The sequence below is a fragment of the Leptonotus elevatus genome, chromosome 20, assembly GCF_054856555.1.
Source record: "Leptonotus elevatus isolate MCC_2025b chromosome 20, RoL_Lele_1.0, whole genome shotgun sequence".
NCBI classification, from domain to species: Eukaryota; Metazoa; Chordata; class Actinopteri; order Syngnathiformes; family Syngnathidae; genus Leptonotus; species Leptonotus elevatus.
The window spans coordinates 278346-296653 of record NC_141258.1 but is presented as its reverse complement, the minus strand read 5'-3'; the positions used below and the strand labels follow the sequence as shown (position 1 = coordinate 296653).

Here is an 18308-nt window from a genome sequence, read left to right as displayed (position 1 = left end):
CCTCCTCTTCCTCCTCCTCACAGCAGCAGCAACTTTTAACTCTTTCCTGCCTTCAAATTGATCTTACTTTAATAGATCGCACAACAGTTGCATGCATACATCAATCGGTACTTTTTGGATTGATTGATTGATGTTAAAAGCAAAAAGGACATTTACAGGAAAATCAATGAAAGCCAGATGACATTTGTAAACGTTTGGCCTCAGATCAAGGGAGTTCGGAGCGCGATGGCGAGTGCGTTGGGTGGATGTTGTGCTACAGCTGCAGCGCCTCCCAGAGGGCAAAACCTCAAACGGGTCGCAGCCAGGGGGAAATCTGTCCTCGACATTGTCCATCCTTCTGCTAGCAATGCGCAGAACTAGCATCAGTCGATGGAGACGGAAATGCTTGAAGCCCGTTGGCCGCGTGTTGCTTAAGGGGTTAAAGTGACTCACCGAAGCGGATCCTGGTTTGCGAGTTCTCCGTCCAACTGGGAACATCTGGACTGCTTCTTTTTTCACATTTAAATCCTCAACAGGCTTTGCCTGTGCAGGAGAAGGTGGAGAGGAATGGGGAGGGGGGAGGGAGGAGGGGGGGGTAGTCAGCAGGGGCCCACAGTGAGCCTTTTGATCCGGGCTGAGGTCAGGGGTCACCTCATCTAAAGCTGGATCGCTACATAGGGATGTTTTTGCAGACCGAGTTCAACAAAATGTCCACGCAAAATCACGCTGTGCAGTCGTTATGGAGTTGGAAAGCAAACAAGGAAATGAAACGTTTTTTTGCTTCATCTGAATGGAACTTGTGCCACTCCTTGGGGTGTGCTGCGCGCATTGGCCTCTTGGGGGCAGTATCATCCAGACATCCGCTCATTGATTCTGCACATGTCGCTGGCCCGTCCGCACGAATACGAAAATGCAAATTGCTCTTCGCAGAGAAAAGTCCATGAAAATGGCGTCCTCGGCAGTTGAATGAAAGTGACACAAGCGGCTCGAGAGCCGCAGGTTGCGGACCCCCAAGCTCCTGACCAACGGGCTGTATGGGAGACAACTTCGGGGTTTGGCGAGTCGTGGATCAGTTTTGGCAAGATGGACAATCCTCAAGGACTTCCTTCCCGGATTCGTTTGCCGTCTCCGTGGAAACGACGACATCAACAACAGATGTTTGTTTGGCGCACTTTTGCTTTTTTGACATCCTTACAAAGTCAAGCAAAAAAATAAAAACAATTTGTATTACATTACAAGAGAAGTAGTTTGACATTTTGCATTATGGGGAAAAAGTTCCCTTGGCAGACGGTGAACTCGCGCGTTCCAAAGTCAACATTGAACACTCAAATCCTTCCCTTTTTTTTTTCCTTTCTTCTCTTCAACTTTGGTGCTCAAGAGCCACGTTTGAGTTTTGAAAAGAAAAACATCAGAAAGCTAAAGCCGTGGGAAAAAGTGTAAAGGAACATCCACACATCATGTTCATCATTGTAATTGCATTCATTCCTGGTCGTTTCATGAATAATACATTTTCTGTATGTATCCATTTAAAAAAAATGGTACATATTTTTACTGTTGAATTAAATCTAGTAAAATACATCAATGAAAAACCTTTTATACCTATTAGAATATTTTAGTAAACCATACATTATAATAAAGCAATCATTCAATAATAAAAACAATTTTAATTCAAACTTTTCTGAACTCTGGTGCCATCTGGCGTCCAGGGAGCAGAACGCTCGGTAGAATTCGTCCTCCGTTTTAGCCCCTGCCACATCACGCGGGAAATGTGGTGAGCGGTCAGGTCAGCAGCAAACACTGATGTACATTTACAAGCTCAATTCTGACAATTGTTCATGACATTGTTTGCATGTTTTCCTCAGAAGTTTATTCTCTTCATTTTGTAACGTGTGTCTGGATTGTTTCAGTTCTGGCCAAACAAACAAAACTTTTCGTCAACCAGTCTGCAGGGAGATGTGAGCAAGGAAAGAGTGCGTCCACGCACGCACGCACGCACGCACGCACGCACGGCGCCTGCCATTTATATGTGGACTCCCCAGCAGCCCCCACGCAGCACGGAATAAAGTGGATCGTAACAAAGGGTCCGACGGCACACAAAGATTTGACGTGCAGGAGTCGGACGCGGCTTATGACGTCACGTGATGCAGAGGACACGCAGGGACCCCCGAAGTCCCCCAGCCCAGCCCTGCGTGTCCCAAGATGATATCTTAGGCGGCAAGAAAGCTATTTCTTTGTTAAGGCAACACGCAAATTGGATGGACGTTCGAAAGTGTCCTCAGTTCAGATGTTCAATGTTCGGACGTTGAAACACGATATTTCAATATCCGAACACGCCGTCGGGTCCTGCTCGATTTGGCTCCCCTTTGGTTCGAGCATTGGGGAAAAAAGTCAAGAAAAAGAAGTAGGCCTGTACAAGTTGGACTCAAGTCCGGTTGTTGTCAGGCAGGCAGCAAACCTCATTTGGGGTTGAACTAAATAGTGGACCACTGCTGTTTGCAGGGGACGGGGACCAAAACCAAAAACGCAAATAAGCCTTGTGCTTAAGTTCTGTTAAAAAGAGGCGCTTAGGTCAAAATAAATCCATAAAAAAAATAGCAGATGTAAAACTGAGTCTGCAAAAGTGAATTGGAGATGTCAATGTGTCATTTTGACGGGTCGCGATGACTTTACAGATGTGAAAATTCTCAACGACTCCAAATGTAATTGCGACGAGTCAGAAAGACATTGTTCATGTCTTCAAATGTCGGAACTTATCACTTGCCATGCAGAAGAATTACATTTTGATTGAAGAAGTACAAGCGCCCTCTACTGGCGATATAAAGACGACGAGAGTCGGCCATTCAAAAAAAAAAGAAACTATTTAATGTTGTTCAACAACCTGCAAAGGAAAATTTGTAAGGTTATAAAAAATACTAAATGAGGAAATCAAATTGAATATGTAATGACAAGACCCCAAAAAATGGCCACTAAAAAAAAACAAAAGTCCAAATTGATTTAATTATTTTATTCGAACATGCACGTCAGTTGACCTCATTGAAATCATGTGCAACTAATGGACATGTTTTCATTCAAAAAGTTCATGGGATATCGATTTGAATGAATAGCAACGAGAAAAGCACTATATGTTGCTGAACATGAAGTTATTTGTGTGTGTGCGTGTGTGTCCTTCCTTCCTTCCTGTCTCTTATCTGTCTTCCTAAACACTTTAAGCCCTCCTCATTTCAGCTTCAAAGCAACTCCCTCCTCACTAATTGCTTCTATTCAGCCCCATTTCTCTTTTTATTTTTCCCACATTCCCTTCTAACATTTCATTTCATTTTCCACTCAAGTGCTACTTTGCCCCTCTCCGTCAAGTCTCCTTCCATGCGTCCTTCCCTCCTTGAAACCTCCCTTTGATGTGTCCTCTTGCTCGACTCCTTTTCGGCCCTTCCCCTCAATCGCTTTAAATAACTCGGACCTTGACTCTTGAGGCGGTAAAAGTTGACATTTGGGTCTATTTTACAATCCACGGCGGTTTCTGTGGCCGGCTGCGATCCCGACGAGTGCGCCTCGCAGCCGTGTTGGATCGCGCCCGCCGCGGGTTCCCCAGATGTTGTTGGCCCAACTCGGGCGTTCGTGCGGCGGAGATACCGCAATGAAATGTGAGCCTGCGCCGTAATTTTGGGGATGTTTTACTCGGGGCAGGACAAAAGACACGTTAGCAGGCCACAGCCCAGCCGGAGCAGATGTTGGAGCTCCGGGAAAACGAGGCCGAGCGACGCCGAAAGAAGGACGCCGCTGCGAGACGGTAAGTCAGCTTTTCTTTTTCAATTTCAAGGGGGAGACACGCTCGCTAGCAAGTCGGCGTTTGAGCACCAACGTGTCGGAAACGTTACACAAGATGAACGTCGAGGGACTTTCGACGGCAATTGCTTGAAACGTCAACAAACATTTCGTGTTGCGATGTTTTGGAAGTTCGTCTTGGCGCCCAGGTCGTACGCGTCAATCAAACTTGGCGTAACCGGAGCACGTCGTTTGACGTCGGCGCACGCCATCCACACGTCATTACGTCACATGCTGGCAGCGACGTGTAAACCGTAAGCTAGGCGGTAACGTTTAAACTACGCGTTCCCGTGGCGGCGGACCGTCCACACCAAGAACAACTACAGAAAGCGACGACAAACGTTGTCTTGGCACGTCAGACGAGCAAAATTCGTCAGACTTGTCGTCAAAGTTTGAACAAACATTTTGACAGGTTTGAAGTGTTCAATTGCGACTGGTGGTGACAACAAACTTCCCAGAAAGTCTTTGTTTTAAAAAAGCCCACAAATGGAAAAATGTTGTCTTGGGAAGTAGGACAAGTCCAACGGGGAATGTCTTTTTATGGAGGGCTTGCGATGTGCTCATTCCTTCTTTCTTTTGTCTTTTTTTGAATGGGAGGGACGTTACGCAAAAGATGGCGGCCACTTGTCACGTGACTGCTACAAACGAGCTGCGGCTCACTTAGCAAGCTGCTCTCTGCCGGTCTTTGCAGATATGGCTGAAGATGTCGGTGGATTCTGACAATTCCTGCGTGCTGTTGTCCTCGCGAGACCCGCGCATCTCCTGCGTCTTCCAAGCGGCCGACGAGAACGATGACCACGTCCAGGCAGCGGGCGAGGAGAGGTATGGAACGAGATGCCAACAGATCCCAGTAGATGGCGTCGTTGCATCTCTTTGCGGTGCAGCTTTTGATCAATATTGGGCTCAGGGATCTTTGCTCGTCTTTTTGGTTATCCGGGAGAAAAGTGGCAACCGTTGCGGCACTTGACGCGTGCTAGCGGTGGAAAATGTTTGGCAGGAGGCTCAAAGTGCGCCGCTCGCGGGTGAACTTTTATAATCACTTTGTTTTGTCTTCATATACATATTTGAAATCAAATTGAAAAGAAAAAAAAGATGACGGGCATACGCGTGTTCAAAAGCTCAAATTCAAGAAAGTTTGTTCTTCCTTCGGTGGGTTTGACGCGTCTGTGGTCTCTCAACGCAACGTTCTGCAGCGGTTGAAGGACGACGCACTTGAAAATGTCTGCCAACATGAGGCACTTTGCTTGATTGCGTCTTCAAGACAGTCGAAGCTCAAACCTGTGCACTTGCGCTCCCCTCGCAGCGTGCTGGAGATGCTGAGCTGCTCCAAGTTCTCGGACCTGGAGACGTGGCTGTGCATGCCCTCCTCGCTCCTGCTGCCCAGACTCCTGGACTCCGCCCGCTCCTCCTCCTCCTCCTCCTCCTCCTCGTCCTGCTGCGCCCCCAATTGCCGCCGCTCCTCCTGCAGCGATGGCGGCGCCGCTGACGGGTAACGCCGCCATGATGTTTGGGGCTCTGAGATATTGAGAGGGGTCAAGTGTGACTTTAATCGGGTGGCGGGGGCTCAAAATTGGACCCGAGCTCACATTTGGCCAACTCAAAACGTTGACATTATCCAGATTCTTTTGTGCACTTTTTCCAGCAAAAACAAAATGTCCTCATTTGTTTTCTTATGTGTCATATTAAACATTTGAAATACTTTTAATTCAATTCGATTCCAAAAATGTATTTCATTATTTCAAAGAAAAAGAAATGAAAAGGGACAGAAAGAAGACAAACTTGGGAAATCTGCCGCTCAGGAGGGAAACCAACAACCCCAAAAGGGTCAACACAAAATAAATGACGGCCTCAAAGTAACAAAATACTTCAATAGAATGATCTTGTGCTAAATATATTTTCCCTGTAATTATGATTTTATAATTTTCTTAAAAATACAAATGGACTGAGATGATTTAGTTCCACAAACTGACACCTTGAGTTGAAAAACATCTTTCTTTTTCTTTTGTTCTCTATTTTGGTTTTGGGGGGGGAAAATATCGGTTCCTCCTTTTTTTCTTCTTTTTTTTTTTCATTTGCATGTTAACTCATTTGCTCCCCAAATCTATAAATATGTTCTATTTTAAACATCTTAAGTGTCCCAAAAACGTATTTAGATCATTTTTTTTAAATGCTAGAGCATACAGAAGTACAAAAAAGAAACGGCCAGCAGGTGGCAGCGGAGCAAAAGAGATCAACCGGGGGCTATGTTGAAAAAAGCTCTTTTACTCACATTTCTAAATAGATTTGTGAATAAAGATGAAGTTGAGCTCAATTCTAAAGCCAAACAGAAACAGACAGAAATCAACTTTCTTTTTTTTTCCTGATGAAAGAAGAGCCTCTCATCTTTCTTTTGCTCGGTTCCGTGTTTTGATAGCAATAAAACACAACATTCTGTGGGCGGGCCTTGCAAAATCAGTCCAAATCCAGTCAAACCGCCGGGAGCGAAGGGGGTTGCTTCATCGTTGATACATTATTTCAAGGCGGTTAAACTGTCTCAATTCCTCAACTTTTCAGGGCTCTGCTCCATCAGATGCAAATATTTGGTTTCTAATGCTGTATTGTATATAAAGTCTGAACGTGAGCAACGAACGACGGCGCTCCTCGGGTGGCGTTTGTCTGAAAGGCGAAACCGCGAGCGACGGCTCGGCCGCTTGCTTGGTTTCTTTTCAGGGCGGCACAAAGAGCCGATGGCCGCCCTTGATAAGCGCCGTTTTACGCCAGCGGGCGGCAAGCCAACGTCTGAGGAAGGTCCGCTTTCCCTGCAAGTCAGCCGCTTGTTGCGATGGAGCACTTTTTGACGGCCGCCTTTTGACGGGCGCGTGCGAACGACGGCGCCGATGTTGACTTGGGGCGAGCTGCTGGATTTTGTCCTGCGCAGGCAAAAAAAGGGCGTTTGCGAGCGTCGCTCTTGGCGCGGTCGCAGCTACGTCGTCTCGGATGGCAGGTATGACCGGGCGGAGGAACGGCGATTGGACTTTTTTCAACAATCATACCGACAGAAAAAAAAAATGCATGTGAGGTGAAAGTAGAAAATCCCTAAAGAACTTGAAGCATGAAAAAAATGATAAAAATGTCTTATTTTTTTGCTACATGTTAAAGATCACAAATTCACAATAATTTCAATATCTTAATATTCAACATCTATATTGCCCCCCCACCCCCCCCCTCCTGATATCGTTGAGCCCTATTTCCAAGTGTCTTCTATCTGCGTTCTTCCTCGATGGCGAGATGAACGTCACGGCCGTTAACGTGACTTCGCCAGCGCGTCGTGTCGTCTGCCGCATTCTGTGCAAGAGCCACAAAAAGTGCATGTGACGCACGAGCGGACTTTCCCTCCTTTGGGAAGTCTTTTGGACCGCATCTGTGGGAATTTATCTCCGAGAGCATTTTGAGGTCAGAAGGTTCCGATTCATCCAAAAAACAAAAAAAAACGGAAGTCCCCCAAACGCTTCTCACAAGGTTGGAAGCTTCCCGTCTCGTCCGCTTCGCACTCCCAATCAATAGGGGGCAGTATGTAGAACATGAGAGTGTATTGGATAATGAATGAATGACAGCAAAAGAAAAAGCACCATATGACGTGTTATTATTATTATCATTATTATAGAGATTTACCATGACCGAAAACAACACTAAATATGATGTAATACTGTTCATTAAAAAGTTTGTTGAATATGACGTCAATATGCTCGATGAAGCGAGTCGGCAATTAAGCGGCAACTTGTTGACGGCCCATCAGGACGCCGGAGCGGGACGCCGCCTTCCTGGCCCCGGCCTTGGGCAAGGAGACGCCCTTCCTGGTGACCCCGCTGCTGCCCATCCTCTCGTCCACGCCCGCCGACGCCGCCGCCGGCATCAGGAAGCGCCGCCGCCTGGCCGCCAGTCCCGGAGGACTTCACTGGAAGTCGACAGGTGAGACCGTCGCCACGACAACCCATGAAAACCGTTCATCAACCTTACGGCAATTGTGAATCGCAAGCAAAACATTTTGTGTTTTCGGGGCAACTTTTCAGTGCAAAATGGAACTTCAAAAAAGATGACGTAATAAAAATGAGAAGAATTAAAAAAATGGACAAAGTTGCGATCCAAAGTGAAGGCGAGGACTGTTGTCCCCTTTTGAGGTGCGAGCGTGTCACCATCATTTTCTTCTCTCGTCATGACTTGATCTCGTCGGGCCCGCTGCGCCTCCTGGTGGTTGGCCGACTCGTGCGCCAGCATCACCGCCGATGATCCGCTTAAAAAATCTGGAGGTCAAAATCCCAATTTAGTGATTGCCTGTAAGGAACGAGCGCAAAATCCGTATCTTGATGCTTTGATTTGAGCGCGTGGAGGTCGAATTGTGGCCTTTGAGTGTTTGTTTGATTTCAAGAAGAATGTCGAGTCCAAACACGCACGCTCCAGACTTCCTGTGTTGATCACGCCGCTCGTTTGCGCCACCCGGCACAGGAACGTTAATGACTTTCCTGCCGTGCATCTTGGGAACAACTTTTGTCAACAGTTGCACTGTCGCCGCCTCCTTTTTTTGGAGGGGGGGGGGGGGGGGGCTCATTGTTGGTTTACGTGATTTCGGTGAAGGGTCGGCCCGCTCTCAATATTTACATTTTTAAAGGTCCAGTAATAGTTGTTGCATAATTAATTCAGCTGCCCCCCCCCCCCCACATCCCACTAAAATCTAAAACAAAATGTGTTGATTTTATTGAATTTAATAATAATAATGATGAAAAAAAAACATCTGAACTTTTCAGGAAGTAACAATTCCCCCCAAAATGAATAAATACATTTGCCAGTTGTAGATAATAAATGGCAAATGTGCAGGATTATTGTGGTGAGCAAACTTCTTGTGATTATTTTTGTTTTTGTTTTTTATTCATCTGTCCACCAGAGGGAGCTCAATCACGTAATCTGACAGCAGAGTGAACGTTTCAAAGTGGAAAATGTGGGAAAAATTAGAAAGATTGTTGGTACATTGATAATAAATTAATTACCCCCCCCCCCCCACACACACACACACAAATTGGTTATATTTCGCTTTTTTTCCTCTTTTTTTTCAAATGTGCAGGTGATTACTGTAATCTGCACATTTCTTGCCGCTGTTTCTCTCTCCTCATTTGTCCACCAGAGGGAGACATTTCTCCTTCTGACAGAGTTTGTCAGCGCAGACTGAACATTGACAGAAGAACATTGGAACAAAGTCCAAATGAGCAGAATTATTTGGTCAGGAGATAATTCCCAGCACATTATTTATTAAGTAAAAGCCAAATAAGGAGATCATGTTGATAAAGGCTGTGGTGGGAATCCTTAACTCATTTCCTGGAATATTTTTGTCGTGGACAAAAAGGCTGCAGTTGAAAACAAAAGCCCCGCCTCCAGTTCGACACTCGCATGCATATATGATGTGAAGAGCAACTCATTCCTACGACTTACTTTGGAGTTTGCGGCACATTTGTGTACACTATATCTGTGTCTACTGCCCCCCGGTGGCCAAGTTGCGCACACCACAAGGAGCAGCGCCGTGTTAATTGAATCGAAGCATAAAAGTGGCATTTGTTTTTGTGAAGTGCAACATCTGGTGGTGAATGAAAACTGTTTGGATGCAAAGCGAGGCCCGCGTCGTCCTTCTGCTGTTTTGTCACCGAGCGGTCTCGTGCGCTTTTCATGCCAGCGCAGCCGGCCGACATCTGATCGCGCGCGCACGCACGCACGCACGCACGCTAAGTGGAAACCTGAAGCGACCTGAGGAGCTCAACGTGACAACATTGAAACTCTGCATCTGGCGTGTCGGGTGACAGCGTGCCGTCTCCGCTTTCTCTCGTCCAGGTTCGCTGTGGCCACCCGAGCCCGGCCAGGAGGAAGAGGAGGAGGAGGAGGAGGAGGCGAGGGGCCAGCGGGGGGGCGGGGCCGGCGAGCGTCTGGCCGTCAGGAAAACGCTGTCGGTGGACGAGCGACTGCTGCGGCCGCCCGGCGCCGAGCAACGCCACCTCAAACTGTTGGGCCGGTTGGAGAGAGGACGCAAGAAGCTGCGCAACATCCACGTGAGTCTCAGCGACACCTGCACATCATCCGGCCGCCGCCGCCGCCGCCGCGCAACACTGCGGCATCACAATTCATCCTCAACAGGATGTGTGGTCAATGACAGGCGGCTTCTTGTCAATTATGACCTCAGACGAGAGGCCAAACGTCTCGTCGGGACGGACGCCGCGGTCCAAAGACTTCAGTCCGTTCGTAGACGGCATGAAATCCCGTGGCGACGTGTACGAACATGAAAGACGCTGTAACGATATCGGCGATAACGCAATGTTTATTTTGCACTCGCTCACACAAACACGCGCACGTTCAAACACGGTCTCCCGGGCCAGGAAGCGAACCCGCGCCAACCTGCATCGTAGGCAAGCGGACGGTACGACTCCGTCACCCGATATCGCCATATTCAAATGGCACCATATCATCGTGTCAGTATTTGAAAGCAGCACATCCGTTAAAAAGGCAAGTTGGATTCCGTTTGTGCCCTTGAATTTGAATTTGAAAGATTTTGTCACTGCCATAAAGCAGTCCTTTTTTTCAGCATTCCAAAAAAGACATTTTGCGGGAGCGCATGCCGATGACGCTTGTCGCTGCTTAGAAACACAATCTGGAATGGGAGCGTTTTTACAACATCGGGAGTTTTGATACTGGTTTTCTTTCTTTTTTTAATATCACCAACCTCGGCACAATTTGGTGATCATGATCGCATCGTGACGTCCATCTTTCCTGTAAAGTGAATTTCGAGATGCGTTTGTGTTTGAAGATGTAAGATGCTGAAAACGTAGAATGAGGATCGAGTGTCTGGCTGATGTTTTTTTAAGTGCTCAAAAATCACTTTGGCAGCTCATTCTCTTTTATGGAGTCATTTTTACGACAGGAGAGAAGGTTCAAAGGTCGTCCCCCCTTAATCGGCAAAAAATCGGTCCATTGTAGCCAAGTGAAATAACGATATTCCTTTTGGTGACCTGATCATCATCTATATCCATAGTCAACATGTTATTTCTCTTCAGATCTTCCAGTTTTGACATTTCCAAATGATTCCTGGGAAATCACGATTGACTTTGAACGACGTGGTACCCATGTGGTCCTTGGGCCGAGCGCGCAGATGCCGTCGACGAGCCCTTCTGGAGAGTATTGCAATGTCGGCATTCCGAGGATAGTCCACTGGCGCGGTTGCATTAGAGCGCCTCGTGGTTTGACGTGGCGCGTCACGTGGACTGCCCAGTGCGTGCGTGCGTGCGTGCGAGGACGGCTGCTCGGGCTTGGCCGCCTTGGAGCGCCTTCTTGTGGTCCTCACGGCGACTTGCTGTGGCGAGCGTTTTGCGTTTCCTGCCTGTCGTTATTTTCAGGCTTAAGGACGAAACCACATTCGTTTTTCCAAGTCTTAGTATTTGATTGACAGTTGACGGTTGACGGTTGAGCGGGGGGGCGAACGAGAGGAGACGAGCTTTCACTTTCTCACAAAAGTCAAGTCTCATTTCATGTACTTGAGGTTTTTTGGGCTATTTTTTGCGAAAAACTGTTCACCTGACAGGAAATGTAAATATGTAACATTTGAGGTCAGCAATCCGTTGCCATCAAGTTTATGCTCATCCAACGTGACCTCGTCGCACGTGCGCGTCGGTGCGACATCCTTGTCGATGACGCTCATGCGAAATGCGGAAGCGCTAAACGTGTACGCACGCACGCGCGCGTGTGTGACTTTGAGGTTGCGAAACTTTGCAATTGTACGCGGTTGTCGTGTACCCGCGCGTCGCCGCTTGGCTCCGATTCGTGTTGTTGTGAGTCGCCGTCGCAAATCCCGCCCACCAATGAGAAGCTTTTAGCGCAAATGGGCAACGTTCGGGGTCTGGCGTTCACTCGGTGTCAAAACGCCATTCCGGTGTTTGGCCGCTGTTGCCCGGCAACCAAAGGAGGGCCACTTTGTTGTTGAAAAATAGGACGGCGCCTTTCGATGCTGATGATGAATTGAATTGGTTGCAACGAGTCCAACTGCAATTCAAGTGGACAAGGTGCGAGACGACACGGTGGCGCAGTGGGCGGCGCGTCTGCCTCCCGCTTCTCACTTTGGGGGTTTGAGTCTCTCGGCACCTGCGGGAGAAAACTCCCGCGCTGGTTCCTCGCGCATTTACAAAACAGGTTAGCATGTTAGCTTTGTGGACGAATGGGATTGTGTCGTATGGCACAAAAAAAAAAGTTTGTTTGGGATCAGGAGAAATTAAGCAAATGAATAATTAAAGCAAATGAATAATTAATCATTGTCATTTTCAATATGTGAAAGAAAATTGCAATTCAGTTGTTTTTTGAAATTGAAATGAATTCATTGTTAATTGTAGTAGTTTTGCTTTTCATCATTTCATTTTCAATGCCTTCGTTGAATAACAGGAATTGAATTGAAACGATGATTCTGTTCACGTCGTGCTAAAATGTGGCAAATTGTTTTCCGAATTGAAAAGCATTTCCCGCTGAGAGGACGACTTTCTTGTAAACGATCGGCCAAAGAATCCAAATCGTTGTCTCTGAACTTGTTGACAATTAGCCGACGAATGACGTGATGAACTTTCCTTCCGAGGTCATCTGGCCGGTCCGGTTCCGAAGCAGATCACGATCCAAAACCAGCTCATTTTCTTTCCTTGCCCGCTTTTTACTCTCCTGCTGCAGATGTCATTTCTTTGACGATGTGTGAAGCGTCAGCCCAAAACTCATTTTGTGCATGTGACGCGCGCACGCACGCACGCACGCGATGCGCACGGCCGAACCCGCCGCACTAAAAGCTGCAATTAGCGCAGATTTGAATGGCAGTAATTGCAGCCATCGTACCGTCGGCAAAAGTCACATTTGAAGAAAATGAGGCGAAATGGACCAAACGTCGTCATTGGCGTGCGGAGGAGGAGGAGGATGATGATGATGAGGAGGAAGAGTGTGCTGTTCTCGTGTACTCGTTGACGAATCGTGTCAACTTCAGCTCACGTCGCAAATGATGCCCCAAAAATCCCACTCACCAAAAATGAAACGTCGTCACCATTTTGAAATAACCACAAAAGCCTTTTTTCTTGTTTCTCCTCTTGCGACTTCAAAAAGTCCTCCAACGACTTCTATTCGTACATTTGAGAAGTTTTGTATGTTTCCCTCCTTGCTGATTTGTGCTTCAAACGTTGTCTTTTGAGGACGCACTGTCACGCTTTCTTCTGTCGACCGAGTCCGAACATTCCAACTTCAACGTGTTGGGATCTTTTCAAGGCGGCAGATTTTGTTTGAATGGACAAAATGGCCCCCATTTTCGAAAGCCCCAAATTTGATCCGCGCATTCAAATCATTGCAAGTTGAGCGCGTTCAGCTGAATATCATTGCACAATTTTGACAAACGTGCGTTTGGCATTTCAAAACGTGCACGTGCCTGCTGGTGAAGCGTTAAGGAGGAACGCACGCCAAACGCACGTGAGCACGCAACGTCACCAATTGCTGCGCAGTCACGTGCGCGTGTTCGGCGTTGGCTGCCGAAGTATTTGATTTCCCGGCAACGGGCCACCGAACCGGCCCGCGTGGAAAATCCCTCCAAAGCCTCGCGGCTCGTTTGCCCTCCCAATATTTGAATTGTACTTTTGTGGCCTTGCGTGCGTGCGTGTTGTGCGTGCGTGCGTGTTGTGCGTGCGCGCGTGTTGTGGGTGCGCGCGTCACCTTGTTACTGCGACTACGGAGCAATCCTCTCCTTCCACTTTTTTTCTGCCTGCTGTCCAGTTTAGGCAGGTGGAACAAATGTGCATTGTCAACATTGGCTTTTGTTTCCAAAGTGGACCCGAGTCGAGTCGTGGGTGGGTTCGATGTTATGACTTGAACTTTCGTTAACCTGAAATGTTCGAGAGGCTTATTTCCCTTTTTTAAAACAAACAAAGAACTTCTTCTTTTGTTATTGATTTCTTTTTGTGCAGAAGCTGTAACAGATGAATGTTAATTAATTTCGAGAACAACACCGCAAGCTCAGCCGCCATCTTTGGGCGGTGTCACCGAATTTCTCTGTTGAGGAAGGAAATGGGTTGGTGGCATTTTGATGTGTTCCACCAGGGGGCAGACGAGTTCTCTCCATCAGGTCTCACTCATGACTCGCATGTATTCCTCTGGATGTTATTTTTCCCGAGCTGGGTCTTTTTGTGTCGAGTGGAAAGTGTAACAAGTTGACAAAGATTGTAAAGCTGGACGGTGAGCCAGCAGATGTTGTCGCTTGATTTTTCCGTCGTGAGAGAAAACAACAACAACAACAACAACAACATCAGACTGTGATGGAAATCTTCCTCTTCCTTGTCTTATGTGCTTTCAAGCCTAAAATGGAGCCTTGGGGGAGGTCCACTGTGGGAGGCTTCTGAGGCAAAAAGTCCAAAATGAAGTTGAGGGATGAGCGCGTGCCAGCTTGTTGCTCAGCGGCTTTTCCTCACATTGGCCGGCGACCAGTCCGTTGTTTGTCTGCCTGATTTGTGAGCAATAAAATCGACGTGATATGAAATGTCGTCAAATCAAGACAAAGTCTTGTCGCAATTATTGAGAAATGTCATTACAAAAAGATATTCTTCACCCTTGCAAGTTTTCTTTCAAACATTCACAGATGATGTTCTTGTTTTTATGACCTTTGCACCAGGCCAAAAAGTAGACAGTAAACGGTAGAACGCGAGAATGGCGCCCCCAAGTGGACAAAAAATAATAACATGCACGTTCTTGTGTTTGATCAAACTACAAAATCAAATTCCTTTTGTGTCAACTTGTCCTTACGGTTGGATGCCGGATGCATTTGCACCCGTGACTCCAAAGAACATCTTTTTTATTTGAACGTTATTGTTGTAGTTTTTTTAATCTATCTTTTTATAGATTTTTTAAATTGTATTTTATTTATGTTTCGTTTCTTTTTTATTTCGTCGTACCAGAATAACGTGCAATTGCACACCCACTCTACAGTCTTTTTCTGTATTCTCTTTTTTTGCAACTCGCAAGGCGAGCGCAATTGTTTGCCGACTCAAGCGCGCCTTTCTGAGCATCCGCGAACCCGCAGCGCCGCTTCCAAATCCTCCAGCGTGAAATGTTGGCTCCACAAATTGCGCTTGTCGTCGTATGAGGCTTCATGCGGTGCAAAGCGGGAGATGTTTTGCCCCGCCCTCTTTGGGGGGAGCGAGAGAAAGAAATGGTCTGCAGTGCAGCGCGCGCGCGGCAAGTAACGAGCTTCCGCTTCCGCTTCCGCTTTCGCTTTCGCTTTCACTTTCGCCAGCACAATTTCACTTGACGATCGCTTTCGATATTGAACATCTTCCAAATGTCTTTGTCTTTCCCGATCAGCAAACAAAATCGTCCGACGTGAACTCAATTGGTCAGAAAGCGATTGATCACAAACTGCCAGCCGCCTTCGTGGCAGTCAAAACGACGGAACGCCAAATTGGCCTTTCTTTCCACCTGCGTTGACATCAACAGGCAAAAGGAAAGAAAAAAAAAGTCTGCTGGACGAAACAGGCAAACATTTCACGCCGAGTAAAAAGCATTTGGGAGGCAGCTGAGTTCCGCAGTTGAAGGGTTGCGTGCACGTTGCGTGCACGTTGCGGGCTTTGGCGCTTGATTTTGCGCGGACGGATGGCGGTTCTGTTCATTCTTTCGTTCTGAAATCACGGAGGAAGAAGTTGGCAAATGTTCCGCCTCTGCTGAGATGTGCAATTTGGAGCGTCGGTCCCGTTTTCAATTCGAACCAGGACGCAAAAATCATGAGCGATCCATTGTTGAGCTTGAGTTTTAGGATTGCGGATGCGCTTGTGATAGCTTGCTGCTTGCTGACGTGCTCGCGCGCGTGCACGCTTTCGGGATCCATTGTAAGCCGTCCCTTCCGAAGCAACGAAGGGAAAACGTGTCCTTTCCGCCAGCACACCTGCCGGTGGTGCGGTTGGGTTGGCAGTTGGGTCGGCCCAAAGCGCTCATCGGCCCAAAGCGCTCATCGGCACCTGCAGGTCGCGCGCTAATCTGCTGCGCGCGCCGCTGTGCGCTCGGCGCGGGAACATCCCGTTCGCGCGCGGGCCAAATTGACCCGAGTCACGCGAACACACGCGAGGAGGCGGGGCAGTCATCGCAGCGTTTGTCCCTTTTTCTCTCTTTCTTTTTGTACCTGCTGCAAGACACGTTGAAGGACAGAAAGTTCTTGATCCATAATTGCCTGAAATGATTGCGAAAAAGACGCAAAGCTCCAAATCAGCGCCATCTTTTTGTCCTCTCTGGGACTGGACGAGAAGAAAACGTTCTCCCACTGCAGATGCTGATTTTCCATTGGAAATCTTTACGACTCTATTTTCCAATACGCTAACCCCGCCCACTTGATTGTTTGTTTGGTGGCCATTTTGTAACAGCGACTCATTAAAAGCCAATAAGTGTGATCCGATTGTGATCTTTCTCCGTTTTGTCTCCTTCCGCAGAGTCTGGGAACGTCGAGTCGATTCGACTTGAGAAAGAAGTAAGTCCTGACTTCTTCTTCTTCTTCTTCTTCTTTTTTGGTGCATCCGTAGCACTTCTTCCAATCAGGGTGAGCCGATCCCAGCGCACTTTGGCTGACCGTGCACGCACGTTCACACCAGATCATGAAGAAAAACATCATGCATGCAACAAATATATCAATATAATCAAATCTATATAAATACAATCAAATGTGTGCAGTTTATCTCAATAATCAAAGATGTCAAAGTTGTAACCTCATGAATGAGCCAATTCCGATGATCTGCTTGCAATTCAATTTGATATGGACCGTTTTTAAAGACGCACAGCGCCCCCTGCTGGCCAGGAGGTCAGTGGATTGAGCGCATTGGTTGAATCAGTATTGGATTGATTCGGTTGAAACCGTTCATAATTTGATCTATTTTAAATATCCACTTCCTAAATGACATACATGAATACATAATGATAATATCAACATTTGGTGCCATTTTTTTGGTCATTTTTGCGATAGTTCACCCCAAAAACACATTATTTAAGGAGCTCAGCGACCAAATGCATCCAAATGAATATTGCAGGCTTTTTGCTGGTTGTGAAAATGCTCGGCGAGCGAACGTGTTGGGGTCCCTAATGAAGCGTCCCTTTGGTGAGACGGGTGAGACGTGGGCCCAAATGCGTCGTCTTCTGGCCGCTGTGTCATGGCCACTCGGGCCAGTGCGCGTATTGACGCCTCAAGGGTGTGATTTTCAGGAAGAGCGCCCGCCGCCGCCGCTGTTGCCGCCTCCCTCTTTTCTCTCCGCAAACGGCGCTTGACAATTGCGCTGGTTGTCAGCCGCACTCCGCCATCCTCACAACACGCGCTGCGGGGCCCAAGGTAGCCATTAAATCCAATATAGCCTCTGGCTACTTGTTGCCATGGCGACGGATGCGACGCAAGGTACAGTGCTGGCGTGTTTGAGGCAACGCGTCAAACGGACGCTTTGTTCTTTTCCGCCAGTCATTTGTGGCTTCTTTTCCTTTTTTTCTCTTGACTTTGGTGCCTTTTCATCTTCAAGCCGGTGACGAAACACAAAATCACGCCCCCCCAAAGAGAATCGGGATGAAAAGGTACAAATGTGCCGTGATACAAATCAATCGTTGATGAATCCACAACGAATCCACGATTGAATTTATCGTTCATTTGATCATCGATGAATGATTTCGATTTCTAAAATTGTGCAAATTCCCAGAATTTCCATTTTCCTCAACTTGCGTATTATAATTAGGGCTGTCAAAATGAGTGCGTTCATGTTCAGTTCATGAGAAGTTCCTTCAACGATCAAGTGTCGTTTGTGGTGCCGCAATTATTGGCCCCTCAAATCCACCTGAATGGGAGTCATGGAAACAAGGTAGCCAATCCGCCGCCGCCGCCGCTCGCTCGCTCTTCATGTCCTGAGCGGAGGAGGCGGGAAAGTGCCGTCAGCATTGTTTGCATTGTTGCCGTCTTTCGGGACGCGCGCCCGCCGCACGTCCTCGCGCTCGCGCCATCGTCAGCGTTTCTAAATTGCCAATTCGGATTGTTCTGTCACATTCTTGCAAACAATTCTGTTGCTCTTCTGGACTTCAGCAATAACTGGGACATTATAAATGGCTGAATATTCATTGTCTAAAGTTAGCACTGTCGTTAGCGTTAGCTTCTTTTTTTTTTCCCTTCTCAAAGACACCGAGGCAAATACACGTGCGACGTCACGCGCTAATAAATATCCGATCATAAAGTCTCGACGATCGCCTCAGCTGGAAAGCCGGCAGAACAACAGAATTTTGTTTTAGAATGTCACACGTGACTGGCCCATTGCTCCCAAAGACGTATTTAGACGTTTTAACGCTGTTGTTTTTTTCATGCTGGCGCCTACAGAAGGCTTCGATGCAGCCGCTCAACTGAAGAGAACGCTTGAAGCAGCAATGGAAGATATTACAAAAAAACGGCCATGTTGCAAAAAAAGCTCGTTTCCTCACAGTTCTAA

General features: G+C 47.3%; 1 protein-coding gene across 3 annotated transcripts in view; it reads left to right on the top strand.

Moving 5' to 3' along the window:
* The first annotated feature begins 2861 nt into the window (after positions 1-2861).
* ankfn1a (ankyrin repeat and fibronectin type III domain containing 1a) overlaps positions 2862-18308 on the top strand; it is a 35942-nt gene continuing 20495 nt past the window's right edge. The window contains exons 1-6 of one of the 3 annotated variants that reach the window (XM_086064037.1): positions 2862-3766; positions 4493-4623; positions 5105-5290; positions 7577-7749; positions 9655-9869; positions 16293-16330. In XM_086064037.1, coding sequence (XP_085920163.1) covers positions 4505-4623; positions 5105-5290; positions 7577-7749; positions 9655-9869; positions 16293-16330 — 731 coding nt within the window. In that variant the 5' untranslated portion in view covers positions 2862-3766; positions 4493-4504. The remainder of the gene's footprint in view (positions 3767-4492; positions 4624-5104; positions 5291-7576; positions 7750-9654; positions 9870-16292; positions 16331-18308) is intronic. The other 2 variants (XM_086064036.1, XM_086064035.1) reach the window with 2 other exon arrangements.